At 42.1% G+C, this 19,077-nt stretch overlaps 1 protein-coding gene across 6 annotated transcripts in view; it reads left to right on the forward strand.

Annotated features, from left to right (window-relative positions):
* Positions 1–19,077, forward strand: part of herc2 (HECT and RLD domain containing E3 ubiquitin protein ligase 2) — a 167,091-nt gene that overhangs the window by 81,377 nt on the left and 66,637 nt on the right. For 5 of the 6 annotated variants that reach the window (XM_078402096.1, XM_078402100.1, XM_078402097.1 and 2 more), the window contains exons 37-47: positions 5,416–5,608; positions 6,452–6,634; positions 7,820–8,004; positions 11,829–11,976; positions 12,069–12,265; positions 14,244–14,474; positions 14,605–14,740; positions 15,324–15,467; positions 16,239–16,381; positions 17,731–17,998; positions 18,744–18,913. In XM_078402096.1, the coding sequence (XP_078258222.1) occupies positions 5,416–5,608; positions 6,452–6,634; positions 7,820–8,004; positions 11,829–11,976; positions 12,069–12,265; positions 14,244–14,474; positions 14,605–14,740; positions 15,324–15,467; positions 16,239–16,381; positions 17,731–17,998; positions 18,744–18,913 (1,998 nt within the window). The remainder of the gene's footprint in view (positions 1–5,415; positions 5,609–6,451; positions 6,635–7,819; positions 8,005–11,828; positions 11,977–12,068; positions 12,266–14,243; positions 14,475–14,604; positions 14,741–15,323; positions 15,468–16,238; positions 16,382–17,730; positions 17,999–18,743; positions 18,914–19,077) is intronic. The other variant, XM_078402099.1, reaches the window with a different exon arrangement.

A 19,077-nucleotide genomic window follows, 5' to 3' on the forward strand; every position in this document is an offset into this window, starting at 1 on the left:
ATGTGATAGCATCACATTTGGAAAGTGGTGAAATCATCGGACAAAGTCAGCATGGATTTACCAAAGGCAAATCATGTCTGACGAATCTTATAGAATTTTTCGAGGATGTAACTAGTAGAGTGGATAAGGGAGAACCAGACGATGTGTTATATCTGGACTTTCAGAAGGCCTTCGACAAGGTCCCACATAGGAGATTGGTGTTCAAACTTAAAGCACACGGTATTGAGGGTTCAGTGTTGAGGTGGATAGAAAATTGGTTGGCGGACAGGAAGCAAAGAGTAGGAATAAACGGGTCCTTTTCGGAATGGCAGGCAGTGACTAGTGGGGTACCGCAAGGCTCAGTGCTGGGACCCCAGTTATTTACAGTGTATATTAATGATTTGGACGAGGGAATTGAATGCAACATCTCTAAGTTTGCAGATGACACGAAGCTGGGTGGCAGTGTTAGCTGCGAGGAGGATGCTAGGAGGCTGCAGAGTGACTTGGATAGATTAGGCGAGTGGGCAAATGCATGGCAGATGCAATATAATGTGGATAAATGTGAGGTTATCCACTTTGGCGGCAAGAACAGGAAAGCAGAGTATTACCTGAATGGTGACCGATTGGGAGAAGGGGAGATGCAACGTGATCTGGGTGTCATGGTGCACCAGTCATTGAAAGCAAGCATGCAGGTGCAGCAGGCAGTGAAGAAAGCGAATGGTATGTTGGCATTCATAGCAAGAGGATTTGAGTTTAGGAGCAGGGAGGTTCTGCTGCAGTTGTACAGGGCCTTGGTGAGACCGCTCCTGGAGTATTGTGTGCAGTTTTGGTCTCCTAACCTGAGGAAAGACGTTCTTGCCTTAGAGGGAGTACAGAGAAGGTTCACCAGATTGATCCCTGGGATGGCGGGACTTTCATATGAGGAAAGACTGGATAGACTGGGCTTGTACTCGCTGGAATTTAGAAGACTGAGGGGGGATCTTATAGAAACATATAAAATTCTTAAGGGGTTGGAGAGGCTAGATGCGAGAAGATTGTTCCCGATGTTGGGGGAGTCCAGAACCAGGGGTCACAGCTTAAGGACAAGGGGGAAGTCTTTTAGGACCGAGATGAGAAAACATTTCTTCACACAGAGAGTGGTGAGTCTGTGGAATTCTCTGCCACAGAAGGCAGTTGAGGCCAGTTCATTGGCTATATTTAAGAGGGAGTTAGATGTGGCCCTTTTTGCTAAAGGGATCAGGGGATATGGAGAGAAGGCAGGTACAGGCTACTGAGCTGGATGATCAGCCATGATCATATTGAATGGCGGTGCAGGCTCGAAGGGCCGAATGGCCTACTCCTGCACCTGTTTTCTATGTTTCTAACAATGGCCTGTTTCCTTTACCATCGATACTTTCAAAAAATATCTTTAATTCAGTTCTATACCTCTCTACATCGCCATTGAAATCTCTAATTTCCATTTCCCCTGATTTTGTCTGAAGAAGGGTCTTGACCCGAAACATCTCCTATTCCTTGTTTCCAGTGATGCTGTCTGACCTGCTGAGTTACTCTAGCTTTTTGTGTCTATCTTCGAATTTGTGTTTATTGGGTTGTTCATTTCAGATGGTCAAAAAATGGGAAAGGAATTTTATTTTACTGGTCCTCGACTCTCCCACTGGTATATGGTGATCAATGGTCAGAGGTCATAGCCTCAGAGTTAAAAGGACGTTCTTTTAGGAAGGAGATGAGGAGAAATTTGTTCAGTCGGAGGGTGGTGAATCTGTGGAATTCTTTGCCACAGAAGGCTGTGGAGGACAAGTCAGTGGATATTTTTAAGGCAGAGATAGATAGATTCTTGATTAGTACAGTGGCCAGAGGTTATGAGGAGAAGGCAGGAGGATGGGGTTAGGAGGGAGAGATAGATCAGCCATGATTGAATGATGGAGTAGTCTTGATGGGCCGAATGGCCTAATTCTACTCCAATCACTTATGACCTTATGACACTAGTTCAATGTTATCTCCCTTTCGCATCCACTCTACACGTTAAGGGCAATTTACAGAGAACAATTAACCTACAAACCCGCATGTCTTTGGGATGTGAGAGGAGCAAGAGCTCCCGGAGAAAACCCATGCAGTCGCAGTGAACACACAAGCTTCATGCAGGCAGCACAACACTCGAGGTCAGGATTAACTTGGATCTCTGGTGTTGTGACGCAGTAGCAACACGGCTAGGCCACTGTGCCGCCCTTTATTTTTATAATTATTTTAATTGGACTTGTATGCTTTATCCTTCCATGGATTTCTGCAGTTTTTCTGTCAGTTCCAGGAGTGGATCACCACCTCACATCCTGGATTCTGGACTACCTCACTAACCGAACACAGTATGTGAGGACAAAGGACCTGGTCTTGGACAGGGTGGTCTGCAGCACTGGGGTTCCGCAGGGAACAGTGCTAGCGCCATTCTTGTTCACCCTGTACACTGCGGACTTCAGGCACAGCTCTGCGGACTCCTATCTACAGAAGTTCTCTGATGACTCTGCCATTGTCATATCATATCATATCATATATATACAGCGCGGAAACAGGCCTTTTCGGCCCACCAAGTCCGCGCCGCCCAGCGATCCCCGCACATTAACACTATCCTACACCCACTAGGGACAATTTTTTACATTTACCCAGTCAATTAACCTACATACCTGTACGTCTTTGGTGTGGGGAGGAAACCGAAGATCTCGGAGAAAACCCACGCAGGTCACGGGGAGAACGTACAAACTCCTTACAGTGCAGCACCCGTAGTCAGGATCGAACCTGAGTCTCCGGCGCTGCATTCGTTGTAAAGCAGCAACTCTACCGCTGCGCTACCGTGCCGCGAGCGACGAGGACAGGGCGTACAGAGAACTGATCAAGGAGTTTGTGGACTGGTGCCAGCAGAACTGCCTCTGGATCAACGCGGGGAAAACCAGGGAGATGGTGGTAGATTTCCGCAGGCGCAGCCAGGTCCCCCCCGACACCGGTGAACTTCCAGGGAATGGACATCGAGAGGGTGGATTCTTATAAGTACCTGGGTGTCTACCTCAACAATAAACTGGACTGGACTGAAAACACCGATGTGCTATACAGAAAGGGCCAGAGCAGACTTTATCTGCTAAGGAGACTCGGGTCCTTTTGGAGTGCAGGGGGGACTCCTAAGGACCTTCTACAACACGGTGGTTGCATCGGCCATTTTCTATGGAGTGGTCTGCTGGAGCAGCAGCATCTCAGCGGCGGAAGGGAAGAGACTCGACCAGCTGGTCAGGAAGGCCAGCTCTGTCCTGGGTTGCCCCCTCGACTCAGTGCAGGTGGTGGGAGAGAGGAGGATGATGGCAAAGCTAATCACTTTGGTTATTCACTTTGGAAGTAAGAATAGAAAGGCAGATTATTATCTGAATGGTGTCAAGTTAGGAGGAGGGGGAGTTCAACGAGATCTGGGTGTCCTAGTGCATCAGTCAATGAAAGGAAGCATGCAGGTACAGCAGGCAGTGAAGAAAGCCAATGGAATGTTGGCCTTCGTAACAAGAGGAGTTGAGTATAGGAGCAAAGAGGTCCTTCTACAGTTGTACCGGGCCCTGGTGAGACCGCACCTGGAGTACTGTGTGCAGTTTTGGTCTCCAAATTTGAGGAAGGATATTCTTGCTATGGAGGGCGTGCAGCGTAGGTTCACTAGGTTAATTCCCGGAATGGCGGGACTGTTGTATGTTGAAAGGCTGGAGCGATTGGGCTTGTATACACTGGAATTTAGAAGGATGAGGGGGGATCTTATTGAAACAGAAAGATAATTAGGGGATTGGACACATTAGAGGCAGGAAACATGTTCCCAATGTTGGGGGAGTCCAGAACAAGGGGCCACAGTTTAAGAATAAGGGGTAGGCCATTTAGAACGGAGATGAGGAATAACTTTTTCAGTCAGAGAGTGGTGAAGGTGTGGAATTCTCTGCCTCAGAAGGCAGTGGAGGCCAGTTCGTTGGATGCTTTCAAGAGAGAGCTGGATAGAGCTCTTAAGGATAGCGGAGTGAGGGGGTATGGGGAGAAGGCAGGAACGGGGTACTGATTGAGAGTGATCAGCCATGATCGCATTGAATGGCGGTGCTGGCTCGAAGGGCTGAATGGCCTACTTCTGCACCTATTGTCTATTGTCTATTGTCTATTATCACTGCTGGACAACGACTCCCACCCCATGCAGGACACTCACTGCAGTGAGTAGCTCCTTCAGTGACAGACTCCTTCACACCAAGTGCGTGAAGGAGAGATATAGGAGGTCCTTCCTTCCCGCTGCTGTGAGACTGCACAACCAGCACTGCTCCCAGCAGACGAGTCAACAATAACAGCTAAAAACACACAGAAAACTGATGACAATTTATGTATCTTTTATTTATAATGAATGATCTTTTGCTCTCTTGCTATCCACTTTGCTGCTGCAACACTGTAAATTTCCCCGGTGTGGGACGAATAAAGGAATATATTATTATTATTATTATTATTAGTTCTGCTTCATGGCTAAGTTTTTCTGTTTAATGTGAACTTTTGTATCTGATCCTGATGTTCTTTGGGAGATAACAGAGAAGTCTTTTTATGATTTGGGAGCTTAACTCTGTTTCTGGTTTATGAAAGTGATTAAAATTTCATCTGGTGAAGCTTGTATTATAAACTTGAGTACCTTTTGTGGCTGTGTATGCATACCATGTTTACATAGTTTTACACAGAACCAGGGGCCACAGTCTTAGAATAAAGGGGAGGCCATTTAAAACTGAGGTGAAAAGGAACTTTTTCACCCAGAGTTGTTGAATTCTCTGCCACAGAGGGCAGTGGAGGCCAAATCACTGGATGGATTTAAGAGGGAGTTAGATAGAGCTCTAGGGGCTAGTGGAATCAAGGGATATGCCATGATCACAATGAATAGCGGTGCTGGCTCAAAGGGCCAAATGGCCTCCTCCTGCACCTATTTTCTATGTTTCTATGTTTTGTATAGTTCATTCAAAGGTTGTGTTGAATTCTCTTCAGTAAGGCTGCAAGCACAACTATAGAATTAGTTGAACTGAAGCTGTCAGAAAAGAGGTTTTTAATCAGTTTTAATGACAATTTTATTTCACCGTAAACTGATTGTTGATCTAATGTGCTAAGTAGGGAGTAGGCAAGGGGAAAGCAGGAAAGGGGGGGTCATACCGGTGGAAAAACTGCACATTCTCTGAGAAATTCTCTGGTAAATGCAGAGAAATAAATTTTTCATCCTTCATTTTAAAAACCTTGGCTATTGAAAACACTTAATTTTCTTCTACGCTGCTCAACTCTTTCAGGTTTTTTTAGTCCAAAAATAAGGACGTTAATCTGTTAAATATGATTTGACTTTATGTATTATACAATTCATATCCAGTATATTGTTTCATCATTTTTAACATTGTTCACTTGCATCTTCTACTTCAGGATGGACCTCCTCCAGGATTAGGCCGTGTCATTGGGGACTTGGGCGAAGATGGTTGGATTAGGGTCCAGTGGGACACTGGGAGCACCAACTCCTACAGAATGGGAAAGGAAGGGAAGTACGACCTGAAACTGGCTGATCCACCGCCCACGGCACAGCAAACTGCTGAAGACTCCGATACAGAAGATGATATTGGTTAGTGGTTAAATGCTTGGTGAATTATTAACATTTATTCTTGATGGAACTTGCTGATTTGATGCTTTTGGTGAGAAAGACATATCCTGGAACTTACAACTAGAGAACAGAATGATTTTTAAACTAGCCTGTTTAATTCAACCTTTCCTCTAAATATTTAGGATTACTGGCTTTACCTTGCACTAAAATTTATTTCCTTATCATGTATCTATACACTGTAAATGGCTCGATTGTAATCATGTATTGTCTTTCTGGTTGGCATGCACCAAAAGCTTTTCACTGTAGCTCGGTACTCATGCCAATAAACTAAACTGAACCGAAGCAGTTGGATCTGAATACAGATGTTTCGATTCTGCATGTTTTATAAAGAGGAAACCATTCTTCTTTAGGCAGGAATTGAAAATGTAGTTCTGACAGGGTTGTCAACATATTTTATATCTATTTATTGATTTTATTTTTAAACTTTAATTTTAATTTAATTTTATATTATATATTTTAGTGAGTCTTGGTCCTGTAGGGTTTCTGAGCAATTTCACAATGAAAGCAACTCTGGCATTCAGTGTAAGCTCTGCATGCATCGAATGGCGTCTCATCAAGTATAATTGATGCGAGGGAAAGAACTGCAGATGCTGGTTTAAATCAAAGTGCTGGAGTAACTCAGCGGGTTACGCAGCATCTCTGGAGAGAAGGAATGGGTGACGTTTCGGGTTGAGACCCTTCTTCAGACCCATGTAATAATTGATGTGAGCCTCAGTTCACATTTTTGGAAGGCTGAGAAAGAAAAGATGTTTGCTTTTAGAAAAATAATAAATAATTTAGCACAACATTTTCTTGTGTGCACAGAAGTGGAACCTGTGGAAAAGAACACCCATCCAACAGTGATGCTGTTGATGACAACAGTTAACCTTCTGCAGACTTTATCTCTTTCTGCTGGAATTCACTCGGATGTTGTCCCAAATGAAGCTATTAAAACTCTATGTGGGCTTTTGAGGATGCTGGTGGAGAGTGGAGCCTCGGATAAAACAGGTATTGAACTAAAATATGGGACCAATCTTTAATTAGTGACGATGTCTCAAGTTCAATCATTTATCATAGGGAATTAAAAATACCTTTTTTTAAATAACTAGAATAATGATAGTTTTTTTATTTTTTGAGATATTGTGGTACGATAGTCTGCTTCAATTGCTGTACTGCTTCTCGGAATTGTAAAATAGAAGCCCTATGGTTTCTCATTGCTTACAGCTGCTTAGTCACACTGATCGGTTATGAACTATTGGATCTGTGTTGAAATTCTACATTATGCATCGCTTACTGGTCATCCCACCCAATCTCACAGTTTGTTTGCGGCACGGTGGCGCAGCAGTAGAGTTGCTGCCTTACAGCGCTTGCAGCACCTGAGACCCGGGTTTGATCCCGACTACGGGTGCTGTCTGTACTGAGTTTGTACGTTCTCCCTGTGATCGTGTGGGTTTTCTCCGAGATCCTCGGTTTCCTCCCACACTCCAAAGACGTGCGGGTGTGTAGGCTAATTGGCTTGGGTTTGTATACTTGGTATAAGTGTAAATTGTCCCTAGTATGTGTAAGATAGTGTTAATGTGCATGGATCACTGGTCGGCATGGACTCGGTGGGCCGAAGGGCCTGTTTCCACGCTGCATCTCTAAACTAAACTATAGGTCATTCCTAAACACCTAGAGGTAGATTATAAGTATTTTATAAAGTCAGTGATAAAATTGTTTTATTTTTAATTGTTTGGACTGTGACTAATTCCTATTGAGAAGAATGGTTTTGTTGTTCGTGTATACAATAGGTGCAGGAGTAGGCCATTTGGCCCTTCGAGCCAGCACCACCATTCAATGTGATCATGGCTGATCATTCTCAATCAGTACCCCATTCCTGCCTTCTCCCCATACCCCATGACTCCGCTATCCTTAAGAGGTCTATCTAGCTCTCTCTTGAATGCTCTCTCTTGAATACCAGTTTGTTATACTTGGCAAAAGAAGAGCTTTGGTATTGTCTATAAAAGCTGGCCTTAGACTGACAGGAACTATAAGCAAAATATGTTGCCAGGAGTTTGGACCGGATGTTTTTTTTAAAATCCTGCAATTCCATCTTTAAGGCATACTTTTATTGTCTCTGCATCGATCTGCTGCAATATATAAAAGCACGTGCGTTTTTGGGAAAAGGTAAAATATTCATGTTGTTATTTCTAGCTCCTTCAGTAAACAAAATTGTATCCCGAGAGCAGCACAGGAGCTGGTGTACACTGGGTTTCATTAGGAGCATAGCACTTACTCCTCGAATGTGTGGCACCATGAGTTCACCTCAATGGATTAGCTTGCTAACCAGGATTGTGGAAGGACAACAATCGTTCACTGCTGTATCTTTGCAGCGACAGGTGAGAAATTCTGTTGTTAAATTCTTTTTCAGAAGAGCCAAGGGTTAGAAAGATTTAAAATATTATTGCAAACCATTTGTCGGTTAATTGGCCCCTGTAAAATGCCTCTAGTGTGTGGGGAGTGGCAAAATGGGAGAACATTGAACTAGTGTGAGTTCATGGACTCAGTGGATCAGAGGTCCTGTTTCCATGCTGTTTCCATGTATCTTTAAACTAAGCTAAATACACTTGTTGTCTAAAGTGTTCCCCCACACTCTCATCATCCAAACGTATAAGTATTTGTTTTTGTACTCCTCAAAGTGAGGAATATTGTTAAACAATATTCAAATGCCGATGGTGGATATTTGAAATAAAAACAGAAAAGGCTGAGATGCCCTACAAGTCAGGAGCATCTATGGTGAAGGAAGCAGAATTGAAGTTTCAGGTCAGAGACCTTTTGATCTGATGTATATCCAGTATTTTCTGTTTTTATTACATGAGGTAATCAGCCAAATCGATCTGTCTGTGGATTCTAACATTGGGGGTCTGCAGAGTCCAACACATACTCGTGCACCATGAGTATGTCTTATTTAAGTAACATTCATATCTGGTTTCACCAAGGTACTGCCAACCCACCCCTTTCCCAACCCTTCCCACCATGCTACCACATACCTCTCATCCCCAAACAGAGCCATTGGCCACGATCATTGTTCAAACTCAAGAATGTAAGAAATCAGAGCAAAATCCAGGCATTCCCCATTCGAATGATCAGCCATGATCATATTGAATGGCGGTGCAGGCTCGAAGGGCCGAATGGCCTGCTCCTGCACCTATTTTCTATGTTTCTATGAAGTTGCTCCACCATTTGTTTAGGTCATGGCTCACCTAATACCTCTGTCATTTCCTAATACTATCATCCTATTCCTTCATTTCCTTAATGCCCAAAAATCTAAATTTTCAATAAACTCAATGACCGAAGTTCCACAGCCTCCAATGTTCACCACCCTCTGAATAGAAGTGAAATGTTTTCTCCTCTCAGTCCTAAATAGTGCGTCCCTTATTTTTAAACTCTGCCCCAGTCCTGGATTTCTCTGTCAAGGGAAACATCTTCTCTGTATCTGGGCAGTCAAGCCTTTGAACTATTTTGTAAGTTTTAAAGAGATCTTTCTCATTCTTTGAAACTCTGTGGAACACAGTCTTTGTCTACTCCAGTTTCCTCACTTACGGAAAACTTTGAAACTAGTGAATCTTTTTTTCAAATAAAATTGTCTTAAGCCTTGCTTACTCCTGTATTCTAAACGTCTTGTTATGAAAGCTATGAATAGCAGATTGCCCACTGTATCTGCACATTAGCCTTCAATGACTAATGTATAAGTACACACAGGTCTCCCTGAACATTGTTGCAATCCAATCTCTTGCCATTTAACAAATACTCTGCTTTTTGGTTATGCTTGCCAAAGTGGATAATCTCACATTTTCTTCCACATTATGTTCCTTTCGCTGTGTGTTTCATCCATTAAGCATGTTTATGCTTCCCTTCAATTTTCTTTATATCCTTCTCTGTACTCACAGCCTAGTTTGGTATATATTTGGAAGTGTAACACTGAGCCAGATTAGTGAAATAGATTGTGAATACCTGGGGCCCAGGCCTCAATACCACCAGTAACCCACCAGTTACAACCTGGAAAATATCTGTTATTCCCATTCTTTACTTTTTTGTCTAATAACCAACTCTCTCTCCATGTCAGTAAATATCTTCAATTCCATGTGCTCTCACCTTGTTAAAGAATCTCCTTTGTGGGGCTTTATGGAAAGCTTTCTGAAAACGTAAATACACCACATCCACTGGTTTCCCCCTTATCTATTCTATTGGTCACGTCCTCAAAGAGCTGGAGAAGATTAGTCGATGTGAATTTTTTTTCCCTTGCATAAATCCATGTTGACTCAGCAAAATCATTTTATTCTTTTTAAAGTTTTCTTATACTACATCTTTCACTATAGATTCCAGTAGTTGTCTTGCCACCTGGCAGACTAATGGGTGGATATCAACTCATTTTTCTTTCCTTTCTTAAATAGTTGAGTCATGTTTGCTACCTTCCAATTAACAGGAGCAATTCGGGCAGCACAATGGTGCAGCTGGTAGAGCTTCAGGTCTGTTCCTGACCTGGGCGGTGTCTGTTGAGTTTGCACATTCTTCCCGTGACCTTGTGGGTTTCTTCCCACATTCCAAAAATGTGCGGATTTATAGGTTACTTGGTCCCTGTAAAATTGTCCCTAATGTGCAGGGAATGGATGAGAAAATGGGATACCATGGAACTATTGTGAACAGGTGATCGATGGCTTCAGAGGGCTGAAGGGCCTGTTTCCACACTGTATCTAACGAGACCAAATTGATTTCAGAATCTGCAGAACACTGGAGGATGACCACCAGATCAAGTCAAGTCAAATTTATTTGTCACATACACATACACGATGTGCAGTGAAATGAAAGTGGCAATGCCTGCGGGTTGTGCACAAAAAGAATTACAGTTACAGCATATAAATAAAGTTAATAAGTTACTATTAGTGTCGACAAAACTTTAGTCTCTGGGGTTATAAAAGTTGACAGTCCTGATGGCCTGTGGGAAGAAGCTCCGTCTCATCCTCTCCGTTTTCACAGCGTGACAGCGGAGGCGTTTGCCTGATCGTAGCATCTGGAACAGTCCGTTACTGGGGTGGCAGGGGTCCCTCATGATCTTACTTGCTCTGGATCTGCACCTCCTGATGTATAGGTCCTGCAGGGGATGAGTGTAGTTCCCATGGTGCGTTCTGCCGAACGCACTACTCTCTGCAGGGCCATCCTGTCCTGGGCAGAGCTGTTCCCAAACCAGACTGTAATGTTGCCGGACAGGATGCTCTCTACAGCCCCAGAGTAGAAGCAATGAAGGATCTTCAGAGACACTCTGAATTTCCTCAGTTGTCTAAGGTGGTAAAGGCGCTGCTTAGCCTTACCCACCAGTGCGGCAATGTGCGTTGCCCACGTCAGATCCTCTGCGATGCGGACTCCCAAGTATTTAAAACTGCTCACCCTATCCACAATCGACCCATTTATCTCCAGTGGCGTGTACATCCTTGGATGTTTAGCCCTTCTGAAGTCCACAATCAGCTCCTTTGTTTTAGTGACATTCAAGAGGAGGCTATTGTCCTGACACCAGAGTGCCAGATCAGCCACCTCCTCCCGGTAGGCCTTCTCATCGTTGTTGGAGATCCGGCCCACCACCACAGTGTCATCAGCAAACTTGATGATGGATCATCCACCATCTTGAAAGTCATTTACATCAAATTTCTGACATGGATTATCGGTCTTTGGGATTTATCAATTTTCAGACTCGCTAACATCTCCAGTACTTTGACAAATCGTATCTTCAGTTCATGCTGCTTGCTGGACCCTTGTTTCTCTAGGATATCTAGCAGTTATTATGTAGCTACTTCTGTGTCTGCCACCACATCCTCAGCTGCTGACAATTTGAACTGTCTGGCCCTAATATACTTTCCTATTGATCTACCAAGTATCCTTCTCTTGCAGTCTCACCCACTGAATGATCCAGTCCTTGACTTCCTGGATTCCCTTGCACACTCTGTGACGATGGGTTGTGCAAAAGGAAGGTCTACCATTGTGTGAGGCCTGATTCAATAGCATTCAATTCTGGGAACTTATGTAATGTTGAATTTCTGAGTACCAGGCTATCAAGCAAAGTGCTTATTGGCCAGCTGTGAGCTGTAAATTTAATGAGTTTTTGGAGAAATAATCGCATCAATTTCTAGATGCCTTTTACTCATGTGTTTTTCTTTCTGTTTGTGTTAAGATCTTAGCCCTGCGTTTACTGCAAGCAGTCCTTCCTTCGTGGGACAGGGATGAGCGATCGCGAGACATGAAGCTCCTCGTTGAAAAATTGTTCATATTTTTGGGCAGCCTTCTAAGCACCTGCTCATCTGACCTTCCACTCCTGAGAGGCGAGTTGTGTTTATTTGCTTAATCAAAATAACTTTTATTTTTAAAAAGAACAATGGATAGATACATGGTTTTCCTGGCTATTTTTTCACAGAAGGAATGCTAAGAAGAAGGAAATCTAGGCCTCGGGCTTCTCTGACAGCCACTCACAGTAGCACATTAGCGGAGGAAATAGTTGCCCTGTTGCGAACCCTTCACTCACTGAATCAATGGAATGGACTTATCAATGAGTACATAAATTCTCAGCTCAACTGTGTCGGTGAAATCATGACGGATAAACAAGCAGAGGCAGTAAGTACTTAATTAAATTTCTCCTTTGCCCCTGTTTTCTTGTTTAGTGCTTGTAAAACGATTTTTATCTGACTGTTAGATACAGTTGGCTTGATATCGTATTGCACCACTGAAAGCATTAAATTTTAAAAAAGCACAATTTGACAAGAACATGTACAAACCAACAATGAAAAAGGTGTTGAATTAGGAAAAAAACAATAGTACCCTCCCCAGTTACTTCCCCCTTCTGTGATTTACGCTTTTACCGTTGAAAGAGTTTTAGATCATAGGTGATAGGAGTAGAATTAGGCCATTTGGCCCATCAAGTCTACTCCGCCATTCAATCGTGACTGATCTCTCCCTCCTAACCTCATTTTCCTGCCTTCTCCGCTTATCCTCTGACACCTATACTAATCAAGAATCTATCTCTGCCGTAAAAATATCCACTGACTTTGCCTCCGCAGCCTTCTGTGGCAAAGAATCCCACAGTTTCACCACCCTCTGACAAAAGAAATTCTTCCTCCTCGCCTCTCTAAAAGAACGTCTTTTAATTCTGAGGCTATGACCTCTGGTGCCAGACTCTCCCACATTCTCTCCGCATCCACTCTATCCAAGCCTTTCACTATTCTGTATGTTTCAATGAGATCCCCCCTCATTCTTCTAAACTCCAGGGAATATAGGTCCAGTGATGGAAAATGCTACTCATTCCTGGGATCATTCTTGTAAACCTCTGGACCCTCTCCAGAGCCAGCACATCCTTCCTCAGATATGGTGCCCAAAATTGCGTACAATATTCCAGCGCCTTATAGAGCCTCAACATTACATCAATGTTTTTGTATACAAGCCCTCTTGAAATAAATGCTTGCATTGCGTTTGCGTTCGTTATTACTGATTCAACTTGCAGATTAACTTTGGGAATCCTGCACCAGCACTCCCAAGTCCCTTTGCTCCTCCGATTTCTGGATTCTCTCCCCATTTAGAAAAGAATTTGGGGGAAAATAATTTGAAAACCTTTTAGTTGTGTAATGGAATATTCAAAAATGTTCTTCTATCTTACTTTTAATTAATTTGGAAATGGGTTAAGCTCTAATCCATTTCTGAATTTATAAGAATGCAAATGATGATGTTTGCACCATTATAGAACAAATTTACCAACTTTGAAACACATACTATTCTCTTAACAGGGAGTCGGTTTAAAAAAATATAAAATCACATTTATTTTTCATTAAAACGTTTTCAAAGTATTTGTTATCTGATAGAAGATAGTTACCTACCAGAGTTTTTATTGTTGGTTCTAATGGCTTTGTCAAAATAATTGGTGGCACTAATATGTGTTGCATTCAGTTTTTGACAATTACGTGTTGCCTTATTTCCTAGGATTGTGGCGTCCGTTTTCGATTTTTTTCTTGCATGGTTGTTCCATTCGCATATGCATTTTTATCAGTCTTTAAATCAATTTGCGCATGAAGTGTTTTGCCGCATGAAGTCTTTTGCCGCATGAAGTGTTCATCTTTTTTTCTCTGAAACTTTTTTATTCAGAATTACCACTGATAAACTAACAGTGTTTTGTGTTAACAATGTGGGGCTCTAGTATTTTATTATTTTGCTGTTCAATATCTCACATTTTATTCACTGAAGCCAACTATGTTGCCTTCATTGGTTTTGGTGCTTTCCTACAAACATGGAAGGCAAAGCGATTTTACAGTAACTTGTGTGCTGTGGGTCTTAGTGGACCCATACTTTGCCTCTTCTGAAGGGGGTCTGAAGACCAATTCTAACCTGAAATATCATCTATCCATGTCCTCCAGCGATGCTGCCCGACCCACAGAGTTTCTCCAGCACTTTGTGTTCAGCAAAAGATTCTGGCATCTGCAGTTCCTTGTGTCTATAGTTTGTCCCCTCATGGGAAAAGAGATAACGATCGCTGTGGCATTTATTATTATGTAAGACAGTGGAATGTCTTTTAGTGTGTGATATAGTTTCTTATGTCATCTTGCAGACAGCCTTGGAAGATTATTTTCCTGATTCGGACAATCCAGAGATTGGTGGGCTGATGGCAGTATTGGCTGTAATTGGTGGAATAGATGGACGGCTGCGCTTGGGTGGCCAGGTGATACAAGAAGAAATTGGAGAGGGGACAGTGGCGAGAATTACTCCCAAGGGAAAAATCACAGTACAGTTCCACGATATGAGAACATACAGAGTCTGTCCTTTGAGTCAGTTACAACCGGTAGGTGATATGTGGCTACTAAGCTCTGCTTCTTGCCTTTGTGTTATCTCAACAGAGCCATACTGTTTTTGCCTTGATAGGCCATCTCATAATATAATTGTCGAGTTAATGAAATTTCTATTTGTTTCAGCTCCCAGTGACTGCCTTTAGTGTTAACAGCTTGCCATTTTCTGACCTCATGCTGTCTGTCTGGGCTCAACTTGTGAATCTGGCAGGGAGCAAACTTGAAAAGCACAGGTTGAAGAAGTCAAGTCAAAGCCTCACGGGTAATTAAAATATTGTCTTTAAGAAATCTTTATTTTGAATTAGCTGAGTCCAGACTTAATGCTGCTTCAGAATGGCCTAATTCTACTCTTATCACTTCTGACGTATGGCTATAATTGAGTTAGGGGAACTGTGAGCAGGATGTTTGATGTAAGGACCTTACTGTGACTCAATGGTTTACTTTCAGATGTATTACAATTTCTAAAGATGAATTGAACCATGAGCTGAAATTTTGCATTGACCTTATTTTAAATTTCTCCTGACATTTAACAGAATTTATTTGATATAATTTCAGTATAATCAATAAACTTAAAACGTTCTTTGATAATATTGAAGTCTGAATCATCTTAGAATTTTCCCCTCCTACAATAACCCTGTGCGGGTGACACAATAAATGAATATTCAACGTTAAAGATGTAGCTTTAAGATTAAAGATAATTTTCCGTGATATCTTCTTGCATCATTTTCGATGATATTTTAAAGAATTTTTTCTTAAACTGATAAAATGTGGCATTTTTACATTGAAGTTATCTCAAGATTGGAATTTTGAAATTTTGTATTCATATACATTTTTCCTTCTTTTAGATCTAGTGGATTTATTTTTGCTAAGATGTCAGCAGCTGCGACTGTACATACTTAAAGCAGCTCGGGCTTTACTCATGCATCAAGATAAATTGAGACAGATTCTCTCTCAGCCTGCTGTGTTTGAAACGGGAACACATTCTACAGGTATGTACTAGCAAGCCGCGCTCTATCTCTCAAGGCAGAGTACAATGCCGTTTCAACTATTCTGATAAGTGTGAAAGCTTAATCAAAGTTAACTTTTTAACTGATGAAGGGCCCTGGCAAGAAACATCACCTATCCATGTTCTCCAGAGATGCTGCCTGACCTACTGAGTTACCCCAGCACTTTGTGTCCTGTTTTATGAATCAGCATCTGCAGTTCCCTCCTTTCTGCATTAATCTTTTAATCCTGAGGATCTTGTCCCGAAATGTCACTCATTCCTTCTCTCCTGAGATGCTGCCTGTCCCGCTGAGTTACTCCAACATTTTGTGTCTATCTTCGGTGTAAACCAGCAACTGCAATTCCTTCCTACACATTCATCTTTTAACGTGATGGTCCTGACTCAGTGGTATTAATTGTATCGTACTTAGATGTTTGCAAGCTTTCACCTTGTTGAAGAGACTCAATTATTTAACATGTTTGCATTTCAGTGCTACACAGTGAGTGAATGTGTTAATAAGTGCATGTCAAAGACACCTGAGCAATGAAGCTTATCAAGTGGTCTGTCCAAGATCACTTCATCAATACCAATTCAAAAGAGACTATCGAATGATTGAATTCAGTGCTGTTTGTGGTACCTTGATATGTGGTTTCTCAAAGAGAGCAATGATTTACTAAAATACACAATTTGTGTGATTGTTAAGTAGTGCATGTCTTTTTGTACCCATCATTCTTACTGCCTATAGTAATGTAACATTTTGTGTCTTTGTTTTCAGAGGACACAACGGTTTCTTCTCCTGACGTTGGTGATTTTTCACCAGAAGGACCCCAACCCCCACTGATCTTACTGCAGCAACTACTGAGTGCCGCCACCCAGCCGTCTCCAGTGAAAGTTGTGTTTGATAGATCGGAGCTTGAGGTTTGATCACTGTTTGATGTTTTCCTTAACATGCAAAATAAATGTTGATGAATAAGCTAATCTCATATTTTCTATGCAAGCACATTTTTAAAAAAAAGCCAGGCAAGTTATAATTCCAGTCTTCTGGGCATGTTGCTGCTGAACCAACTGTAGACAGTTTCTTTTGCTCCAATGTTGTATTTTGTCCAAGTTTAGTTATTGGTAGCATTACTTTGTTGTTAATTTACCTCTGAAACATCCATTTAAAGAAGTGTATAGGTTATTTTCGTAAAACTACTGCTCTGGCTGGTCCTGAACTTGGCACCCGAGTTTCCCAACATGTATTATGCTTCCTTAGCACTCTGGCATTAGGTGTGCACAGATAAAAGGTGTGCTGTGGTTAAAGCCCTTCTCTCTAAGTGAACACAATAACTGTTTAAGCCTAACACAAGATACCCATAATTTAATTAATTGTATAGCCAATTACACAAGATAGGGTATGTTTATTAAAATTATATAACACTCTCTATGTGTGTTGCCTGCACCTCTCATGTTGTCAGAAGTGTAGATTCTCAGTGAATAAATCCTGGAAAAGTATGGTGAGACTTCTCTCTGTTTTATTAATGTCATTGAACAACTGCTTCAGTTTCAGATTAGTTTATTGTCATATACACGAATGAGTGCATTGAAATTCCTTGTTCTCAGCATTCAGCGTTAACAGCAATGATAAATCCAACAATAAATAAAACTACGGGTGGAAAATAGCAGAATGGTGCAAGATTGTAGCGCAAAACCCAAGTAGAGCCAGAGTCATACAGCCAGGAACAGGCCTTTAGCCCAACACGTCCATGCTGACTAAGATGTACGATCTAAGCTCAAACCATTTGCCTGCGTTTGGTGTATATCCTTTTAAATCTAAAGGTAGTGCAAAGGGTGAAGCAGCTCTCCTCAAATCCTCTCCAATCACAGACTCTAAATCTATGTCCTCTCTTTTTATTTACCTCTGACAAAGGGTAAAGATTCCTGCAGTCCACCCTTTCTGTATCTCTCCCAAGTTTAGGATCAATCCCGTGGGTCTTGGGCCTTGTTCTCAGCACTCTTTATATTGCACATATTGGTTGGACTGTATCTTGTAGCGGCTATTAGATGTCATGTTTGGAATAGCTTGCTCTGGCAAGCACCACGTTGATGCAATTGAGTAAATTAAAAATAAGGGTTCACATCATGTGAAGTATTCCTTGAGCATATACTGTCTGCTCTGGATGCCAGTGAAGGAGAAAGATAAATCCTGTTTTGATATGTATTTGCTTATGTAATGTTAATGCTGATTGGAGTCTTCATAATATTTTTTTCATTGTGATGTGTGCTAGGCTGCTGCCTTGGCTGTCTGTCAGTTCCTGGCAGTGGAATCTACACAACCATGTATACCTGTATTTGATGACAGCAGTTCAAGTGAAGCTACAACACCTGTAACAGTGCAGCCCACGCGGTCAATAAAACACAAGAAGCGAAAGCCTTCTCCCCCTCCACCTTTACCCATTGTGGCTCAGCTAATAGAAATGGGTTTTGGACGGAAAAATATTGAGTTTGCACTGAAGTCACTAACAGGAGTCTCTGGAAATGCTTCAGGATTGCCAGGTAAAAAAATGGCCATATTCAGATATTCGTTAGTGCTTCCATCATTTTATAAGTAAAGTATTTCAATAGACAATAGGTGCAGGAGTAGGCCATTCGGCCCTTCGAACCAGCACCGCCATTCAATGTGATCATGGCTGATCATTCTCAATCAGTACCCCGTTCCTGCCTTCTCCCCATACCCTCTGTCTCCGCTGCCTTAAGAGCTCTATCTAGCTCTCTCTTGAATGCATTCAGAGAATTGGCCTCCACTGCCTTCTGAGGTAGAGAATTCCACAGATTCACAACTCTCTGACTGAAAAAGTTTTTCCTCATCTCCGTTCTAAATGGCCTACCCCTTATTCATAAACTGTGGCCCCTTGTTCTAGACTCCCCCAACATTGGGAACATGTTTCCTGCCTCTAACGTGTCCAACCCCTTAATAATCTTATACGTTTTGATAAGATCCCCTCTCGTCCTTCTAAATTCCAGTGTATACGAGCCTAGTCGCTCCAGTCTTTCAACATATGACAGTCCCGCCATTCCGGGAATTAACCTAGTAAACCTACGCTGCACGCCCTCTTTTTTCTTTTGACTAAATGTTTGATTCTGGAGTTTAAGAAAATTGCAACATGGCTAAGCACGATCTAAAGACTGGTTGCTTAATGAGTGAAATGTACGGAGGATTACTGCAGTACATAGTTTGTCCGGTAGTAATAAGCAAAAAATTGTACCTTAAATAGATATTGTCTTGAATTTTATTTTGAAGGCGTTGAAGCACTAGTTGGTTGGCTGCTGGATCACCCTGATGTCCAGATCACAGATCTCTCTGATACCGAGAGCACATTGTCAGAATACTCGGATGAAGAAATTCTGGAAGATGTTGAAGAGGCTGAAGCTGCTTGCGCCATTATTGGTTCTCAAGCAACGATATCTAATGTAATTTCAAAGGAGAATATAGTTTATTTTAATCAGCAATCGGCTTGGCGAATGTTTTGCTGAACATTTCCGCTCAGACCACCTAAACTTACCTGATCTCCCGGTTGCGAAACACTTAAACTTTCCCTCCCATTCCCACACTGACCCTTCTGTTCTGGGCCTCT

This window comes from Rhinoraja longicauda, chromosome 7 (genome assembly GCF_053455715.1).
Source record: "Rhinoraja longicauda isolate Sanriku21f chromosome 7, sRhiLon1.1, whole genome shotgun sequence".
Lineage (NCBI taxonomy): Eukaryota > Metazoa > Chordata > Chondrichthyes > Rajiformes > Arhynchobatidae > Rhinoraja > Rhinoraja longicauda.